The sequence below is a fragment of the Episyrphus balteatus genome, chromosome 3 (assembly GCF_945859705.1).
Source record: "Episyrphus balteatus chromosome 3, idEpiBalt1.1, whole genome shotgun sequence".
Taxonomy (NCBI): Eukaryota; Metazoa; Arthropoda; class Insecta; order Diptera; family Syrphidae; genus Episyrphus; species Episyrphus balteatus.
In genome coordinates this window covers 24796919-24805865 of record NC_079136.1, presented here as the reverse complement: position 1 = coordinate 24805865, position 8947 = coordinate 24796919, and the positions used below count along the sequence as shown (strand labels likewise).

At 29.8% G+C, this 8947-nt stretch overlaps 1 protein-coding gene and 1 non-coding gene across 5 annotated transcripts in view; one reads left to right on the top strand and one right to left on the bottom strand.

Annotated features, from left to right (window-relative positions):
* Window positions 1-7978: 7978 nt before the first annotated feature.
* Trnal-cag (transfer RNA leucine (anticodon CAG)) lies at window positions 7979-8061 on the top strand. Its single transcript has one exon. It is a non-coding gene; the product is annotated as a tRNA-Leu (tRNA).
* Window positions 8062-8348: 287 nt separating this feature from the next.
* LOC129915977 (glutamyl aminopeptidase-like) overlaps window positions 8349-8947 on the bottom strand; it is a 41453-nt gene continuing 40854 nt past the window's right edge. For all 4 annotated transcript variants that reach the window (XM_055995717.1, XM_055995714.1, XM_055995713.1 and 1 more), the window contains one exon: window positions 8349-8927. In XM_055995717.1, coding sequence (XP_055851692.1) covers window positions 8564-8927 — 364 coding nt within the window. In that variant the 3' untranslated portion in view covers window positions 8349-8563. The remainder of the gene's footprint in view (window positions 8928-8947) is intronic.

Sequence of the window (8947 nt, the reverse complement as noted above, 5' to 3'; positions counted from 1 at the left end):
ACCAAACTTCATTACACTTCACTGACATTTAAATACTGTTTTCAACTTTGTTTTTTGTGGGTGTTGGTTTGTTTATTAACGATATCCTTAAAATTAACAAACAAACAAAAATATTTGGTTGAAGAATTTTCTCAGTCACATTATGCATCAAAGAAAGATTTATTAATAATCTTCTTTTACCACTTACTTCCTAGGAAATGTGGAAAGTTATTGTCAAAGTTTTAACTTGAAAAAGGAGCTAGACCATCGTTAACTGCGGAAACTTCTTTTAGGTATCCTTATAAATGGTTTCATGAATAGAATTATAAAAATGTGTGTTTCTTTCTGGTTTTGTCATCAAGTGTTCAGGAATGTAGTCCTTTCCATTTTTTTAAGAAGTTTTAATTTTTGTTTCATTTTTACTTTTGAAAAAGTAGGAAATATGGAATTTTCCGTCTTAACCATCTTCTGGCTACTGAATGTGATATTTTAGCAGTGTTTAAAGTAAAAAAAACTTTCATTTACCCCTGTTTAAAAAAATAATGATAAATTTCTTAAGAATTTTTTTACAGAACAAAACTAGATGGTTTCCTTTAACTTCTCTCATTATGTTACTTTGAACTATGACCAAAACAAAAAGTGAAAAAATAAACTTATATCCATTGAAATTACAATGTCCAAAGCAGCACTTTTTTTAATGACCTTGCGAGTAGAATATAAGTTTTATTTTTTTGCTGTTATTAAGCCTTGACTTTTATATCTTACTTCAAAAAGAATTAAAATAGTTCAAACCTTATTTCAGGAATTTTTTCAGCTTTCTGTACGTGTATAATTGTAAACAAAATACTTTACATTTTGATAAAACTTGAAATCTTAACATAATAAAATTTGAATTGTGTGTTCACTGAGGCGTATGCGTAACATTTTTTTTTGACAAAGTTGTGTAATTAAAAAAAATTGAATTGAAAAGTTGATTTTTGTTCAGAATTAATGAAGTGATCATTGGTCATTTTATGTATTAATAATTGTTGTTGCTTGAAGACTTTTTAGGTTAAGGCTTTCGTTGAAAGATTTTTATTTCTACATTAGTGAAATATGAATGAATGAATGATTTAATGGGCACCTATTTTTTCGTTTTTTGTTGCTTCCATTTCTTTTATTTAATTTGATTATGACGTTATCGCATAAAATTATCGTCAGTAAACCGTAAACTTTACTAAGGATAGAGCTGCCTGGAGAAGCTTGTTGGACGACCAATTTGCACTGCACTGCACATTAAAAAAAAACTAAATAATTTCTTGATAACTAGTGCACATGATATATGAAAGTATCTTGATTAAGTAATTTATTGAAAATTTACAAGAGCAGACTGGATTACGCGCATTCATATTTTCATACCTCAAGAATGATTCTGCTGTGGGCAAATTTTGTTTGCCCATCGCGTTTACCGAGTTATAAGATAAACATATTTTTGGTGTTCTGTATACAAAAATTGCCAAACCGGGATTTTTTCATTGGAATTTTTGATTTTCTATTAATTTTTAATCGATGGGTCAAAAGTCCACCGGAATTTTGTGTGAACTTTTCACCCGCACTTCGGTGGGTTTGTGATTCCATAATTGATTTGTGGAGTTATGACCCACACAAGTGGGCCATTATGGACTTTTGACTTGTGGACTTTTCACCCTGCACCAATATGAACATGTATAACGTTTTTTTTTTCAAATTTCTGTTTTTTTTTTTTTTTTGTAAAAACATTTTCAAAATATCTTGATTAAAGAAATAAATAAAATTTACAGTTATATATAAAAACATATTTTTTGCACCTTAAAATTTTTCTTTATCTATCTTTCTAGAGCGACCGATATTTTCGAGATATAAAACATTTTATTTATAACTGCTAACTGATCCTATTTATGGAAAAACTGCCATTAAATTTTTTGTATATAGTTCCATATTTGGAATTAATGAATTTTAATTTTTAAAAGCCATTTGAGCATTTTGCGGAAATACTATCTTTTAAATAGAAAAAAAAAACAGTTCTTATACCTAGTAGCAGTGACAGGTAGGGTAAGCGGGGGTACATTTGACACCGGGGCACATTTGACTTTGCGTTTTTCGGTATGATCGTGCCCTTAATTAAAAATAGTTTGGATGAAGAAAGAAGCTTAGTTTGATTTAAAGAAATTTTGCGAAATTTCACAGTCTTTCATTAACTTTTCGCGAAGTACCACGTGTTTTCGTGTTTTCTGTATTTCTGATCCAATTTTTGACCACCGGTATGCAAGCGATTTCTGAACCTAATAAAACAGTTTTTTTAATGGTGAATCAATATTTTGTTAGCACTAAGCTTAAAATTAAGTAAATTAAAACCAGCTTTGTAAAAAAAATAGTACCTATTAGTTATTGAAAAAAACGAAAAACAGTTCTGTGGCTCCTTCGGGGCACCTTTGACTTTTGCAATGTGGGCACAGTTTTACGTTGATTTTGGGGAATTATATATTAAATAAATTATTTAAAAATAAATCGACATCGATTAATTTTGATTAAGATTTAAATGGAGAGATTTTTTGAAATATTTAATGGTTTTTTGTTTTTTCTTCTTCTTTTTAGAAAATAAATTTTTTGATTTTTTTTTTTTCGTTTTATTGTTTAGTAGATTGTATAAAACAAAAAATTTTTTTTTTCTAATTAAACAATAGACAAGCAAGATTTGCTGATAGTTTTAAAAATATAATGCACACGATGTGGGGTTTAATCCACCATTGTCAAATGTACCCCTTTTAAAGTCAAATGTGCCCCGGTCCCGGGGCACTTTTGACAAAATGACTTTTTTTAGAAAATATTATTTTTTAAATGTTGTAATATGGTAAAACAAACAAAATTACTGTTAGTATAATCTTGAATAGTCAATAAATCAAATACAAAACAAAACATTGGAAAATATTAACAGTTTTCGAAAATACAGACCTTTAAAAATTAAGTGTCAAATGTACCCCCTTCTCCCCTAGCACGTTCAGAAAACATAATACTAAAAAGCAGAAAATCAATATTTCGGACCTTTTTACCGACTTCCAAAAAGGAGGAGGTATTCAATTCGTCTGTATTTTTTTTTTTTTTTGTGTTTGTTACCTCATTACTTTTGACTGAGTGAACCAATTTTGATAATGCTTTTTGTATTGGATAGCTAGTGGCTGCGATGAGGTCCCATTTTGTTCAGTTTTAGCCATGGGAACTAAAGGAAAAACCATAAAACCCTGTTTTGATAAATGGAAGTCGGTTTTGTTTTATGATAAAAAAGATTACACTGGTCAACAAAATTGAACTTTTTTTTGCCACAATAACTAAGATATACTTTTCTAGAGGTTTTTGATGTGCTGAACTCGAATCTGAAGTCAAAAAAATTTTATTGGAATTCGTTTTTGAAATATTACCGTTATAAAATGCTAAAAAAAAACGGCATTTTGGCTATTTTCGAGGTTCTGTTTTTATGTGGGGTAATTCATTATAAACAAATTTGTAACGGTGATTATAAGAATAAATATTCTTCTTTCAGAAACTGTTTAAATCCGATATCTCTTTTATTAAAAGTGTTTTTATATAACCGTTCTAAAAAAAAACACTTTTTTTGCATTTAATAACTATATAATATTTCAAGAACGAAGGCTAATAGAATTTTTCCGATTACAGATTCGAGTTCAGCAACCCAAAAACCTATAGAAAAGTATATTTTTGTTCTTGTGGCAAAAGCCTTGTTGACCAGTGTTATTTAATAAACCTGAAAACTATTAATTTAAGAAGAAAATTAATTTGCAAAAAAGTATTTAAAAGACTAGGATGAAAATATTTTCATTAACATTGTAAAATATTGTTATATCTATTGATAGTTATCATCTTGAATTTCAAACGGAAACGAAAACTTTAAGATATTTGAGCTTTTCTGAAGGAATTTTTCACTAACGTAGGTTGCTATCATAAAAAGTAAGAATTTGACAAACTTACCAAATTACTTTGATTTAAAGGTAAAGGCTCTTGTACAATATATGTACATGTACATACTATTTAAGCCATTGGCTCTTTGCCAACACATACTCTCATGTATAGAAACCTTTTGATGCTCCCAAAAGTATGTACAGATGATTCTGTAATGCAAGTGTGCATCTGCTTTTATACGGTATGTGTGATTTTATTTTCTATTTTAAATACAAACCACGAATATAAATTCCCAAATTAAATGCAAAAAGACTAAGAACTAAGAACCTTAAATACTCATTCTTCTCAAAGTTACTTAATAGAAACATTTGTACAGAAGATGTCAATGTAAGTAGTACAAACATTATTTCCACTTTCACACAACATTAAACAAAATAGCAATAACATTATTCCTCGGAAAATGAGGTCATTATCAGCACGTAAATGTTAATTACTTGCCATTGATTTATAGTTAATTTTATTGTAATTAACGTCGTCGGCATCGTCCGCCAAGCAAAGCATTCGAATGTTTCTTCTTCCACATTCGATTCGGTGTAAATAATCCTTAACTGATATTTTGGAGAAAGGATCCATGTAATGGCTTATACATTAGATTAGCAGACATTGTTATTGGATATAGAGAGAACATAATATCAGTAAAGTTGGACAGAAACAACCACAACCTGATTAGATTTGATAGTTTTATAAACACCTTATAGCCCTCATTTTATCATTCATGTGATGTGGTCGTTAGTGGATTTTTTTGTTCCCAAAATGTGATAAATAATAAATAAATTAATACCCAAAATGAGGTAAGCTTAAAACTTTAAAGTCTTTCAGGACGATAATTTTTTATTTTTCCAACTATTTCGGTGGTTTCTTAGGGATTTCAACATGTATAAATAATGGGTCTTTTAAGGATGACTTATTTCTTCACAAAAAAATGATATAAATGTAATTTAAATATCCTGAAGATTTGTTAAGCTGATTCAAAGTTTGTTTTTGTTTTTTAATCGGATTTTGGGCTAAAATGATAAATGTTAAAAAAATAAGGATTAGATTAATATCAAATAAAAAGTTATAACTACAACAAGATTAAGATATCTTACTCCATTTGCAACAAATTGATAAGACTTGTCCGTGCACTTTATTTTTTTACGAAAAAAAAATCAGAAACATTAAAGCATCGATTGGGACACATGTAACTGCCTTGTTCACTCGAAGGTGTAAGGTTTTAGTCGACTCTCTTCTCTCGACAAGAATTTAAATGAATGTTAAGGACAGAACAACATGACACTTCCAAGAAATCCTATCCTCTATAGGAATATATTGATTCTAGAAAAAAAATAAAAAATTGAGCAGACATATATGTGAGCCTGTGAGCATAACATGAACAACATCCAATTACAGTGACCAGCTATGCAAGAGTTTTTTTTGCGAAAAATAATTGACAAGTGCATCCCTTGAATAGACACCGATATACTATGTATGTCCAAGGACGTGCGTGTCGACTTGTATTAACTGTTTTTTTTTTTTTTCTTGAATGATTTTTTCTCTGATTTTGTTGCCATACCTACAACGCATTTACTGAGATGTGATTTAGTATGAAATTGATCATCTTGGGTGAAGTATGTAATGTATATGTATGACCTTTTGTTAGTTGTCTAGTGATAGGATATCACTTTTCAATGAATAGATTCTTCAAACGTTCAAAAAGAAATCTACATCTTTGGAAGCATAGAAAACATGAAAATTCAGTTTAAAAACTAATTAGTAGCGTTTCATACTGGATTGATTTCTGTATTTCAAAAGACGAAAGTTTCATATCTCTCTAAAATGGCTGATAAGATACAGGTCAGCAAATTCGAAAAATAAAAGAAAAAATTTGATGCTTCTTTATTTATTTTTTTTTTGTCTGATATTATTAACATGAAATATTTTTCTCTGGAAAACAAAAACCGAAATAATGACCGCAAATGGGGACAATATACAAAAAAAAACAACAGTTTGTTTGTTTGTAATAGAAAATTTGTATTTATTTTATAATATATGTATGTGTATACCCAATAAAGAAAATGTTACGTATACGCCATAGTGACCGTTAATAAAACAAGATACCCTACGTTACATTCCAAGAAGTCCTTATGAGTATTTTTTTTTTTTAGATAAAATAGATGTTTCTTCTTTTTTTCTTCTTCTTCTTCTTCTCCATTATCGACGATAGTCATGATCTCGGATGGGGTCACAACTCTCGCCGGTTTCTTCTTTTTTTTTCTTTTTCTTAACGCTGAATTTTCTATTATTTGGCACTTGTGTATTGCCAAAACCAAAAGAAATACAAGAAACTTGAAACTTAACTTAAAAAACTCAGACTGGGGAAAACGTACGAACTTTGGTCAACTACAAACACATTTTTCCTCCCATAGTCTTGATTTCAGGTGAATGTCTAAGTTTTACATATAGAAACTGCAATCACGCCTTTTATCATTATTATAATGTCCAATTTTATTTTCTAATTCTTTCTTTTTCTATTCTTTAATTCGCATTCTCTATTTTTGAATTGTAAAAAAACACAGTTTTTTTTATAAATTTCCTTCAAATATGCCTACTGGAAACGTAACAAAATTTAAAACTCATACATTTACAACCCCTTTATAAACGCCGTAAAGTTGCTGACATTTTTTTCATCCATCAACTTTTAACTAGTAATATTAATTACCCTGCCTTTTTTCAAAAAATCGCCCTTATGCGAGAAGTCTCAGAAAAAAATTGTATAGCAGAGTTGTAGAGAATTTTAAGGTGAATATAATCTTTTCTCGGAAGGTTTTTTCACAATTTTGATAAAAAGTGCTCAAAACTTTAAATTTTTCATTTTTTCGTTTTTGTTTACTATTTTGGCTTGTAACTTTTTTAATATTCGGAATATCGAAAAAGTGTTCATAACTAAAAAGACGCGAAATTTTATTGCCTACGTTTTTTGTATATACAAAACTTTTATGTAGGATAAATAGAACTCGAGATATTCAACAAAAGTTGAATTTCGCGAGTGCGAAAAATCAGGATAATGATATTAAGCCAATGCTCTATCGAATGAGCAAAAAAAAATTTGGGGGTGCTACAAACTGCTGGGTCAAATTATAAATGTACTGGACTATAATAGAATGGACAAAATTTTTTGATTTCAACTCATCCAAACATTATCTGAAAATATATTTCTCCAATTATTCCCTAACCCCATAGTCTTCTTAAATTCTCAACCCTAGTGTCTTCTTATTTCTTAAGCAGTTTTGCTGTAAACAACAGTTGTAAGTTTTTTGCTTGTAAGCGCTAATAAACAAATAAATATAGTGCCTAGTGCCTACAAAAAGTTAAAACCTAAGTATGCTTTATTTCCATGGATTTTTTTACTCGAAAAACACCTTTTGGGTTTTCTGAATCCCTTTATCTGATTACAGTTCAGCCATCAGTTCCCCCTTTTATTTATTTAATAGCGGTTTAAAAAAGGTAATCAGGGATTTGGAGAACCAATTGTAGAGGATGAAATTCTGCCGTCCAACTGATTCATAAAAGTTCATTCCATCCCTAAACAGCATACAGTTAAAAACCATGTTAGGAGGTATAAAAAGGTATTTCTCATAGTTAAGAGCAGCAAAGTTGTGACGTCACAATTTTGCCATAGTTTTAATGTTTCAAACAAAAATTAAACTTTTAGAAGTAAAGTTACTACAATGTGTTAATTTTAATAAATAGGTTTTCAGTGCAACGATCCTATCCATAAACCCAACAGAAGCCTCGTACAGCCACCTTGAGATATTGCAGGCTAACCCAGATGCTGTGGTCTAATTTTGTTTGTTTAAAAGTTCTACCATTTGGTTCTTATTTTTCATGAAATTAAACAAACACCATTACTAAATTATTAGGTAAAATTAATTACTCTTCTTAATTGATTGCTACCCATCTTTGTGTAAACAACAAGTTCCCCTCACCCCAAACCACGGAAATCAAAAACGACACAGCTAGTTTATATGTCAGGATGGCCGAGTGGTCTAAGGCGCTGCGTTCAGGTCGCAGTCTACTCTGTAGGCGTGGGTTCAAATCCCACTTCTGACAATGCTTTTTTTTGTATGCAATTCAATTTTTATTTGCAGTAGGTAATTTTAATGCGTTACAATGACCATTGTTATTTAGTCAGTTTAAATGAGATTTTTTTCTATTCCAGAATATTCAACCCCAGAGACTTGGGTTAGCAGATTTGAATAAAGTATGTTGAGAAAGCTAACTTTGACCCTCAGATTCAGATTAGATCTTTTTCTTTGTTTGGGCAGAGATGTATTTAAAACAAGCCATAATAAATTACACTTCAAATTAAGTCCCTTGCATTAACCAAAAACTATCCATTTAAAAAATTCATCGCATATTTTTTATTTCAAATAATAATAAAATTAAAAAAAAAAAAAAATAAAACTCATAGGCACAAAGAAAATAAAAGCTAAAAATGTAGCTTAAAATTATTATGCAATACAATATACTATACATGTTTTTCTATTTAAAAATAAATTCAGATCAATATTTTGTTGTTGTTTTGTTCAAATGCACTCTCTTATTTACTTATTTACTGATTTGCCAACCATTCGGCAATTTGGTTCTTGTTCGCTTTCAACCAGTTTATATTGTATTTTACATTTTCCAGAGCTTCTTTGCGTGCAGCTGTGCCAGCTCCTGCTTCTGGATATTTAGCAAAGAAAATTTCCATTTCTTCTAGTTTTTGATTTGTTGTGAAACGACCTGTTATTGCTGGAATCAATCGTCCCAAATAACGTTCATTGATTCCAAAGCGTTCTACCAATTTCTCCCAATTCTCACGAACATAATCCCAAACGAGACTTTGTCCAACTGGATTGCGAGCTATGTTTTGCAAACAAGTGAAGTAATCTTGGCCACGGACGTTACTTTCATCCCAAGCTAATTCAATAAATCTGGAAAAAGAAAAAGTGAT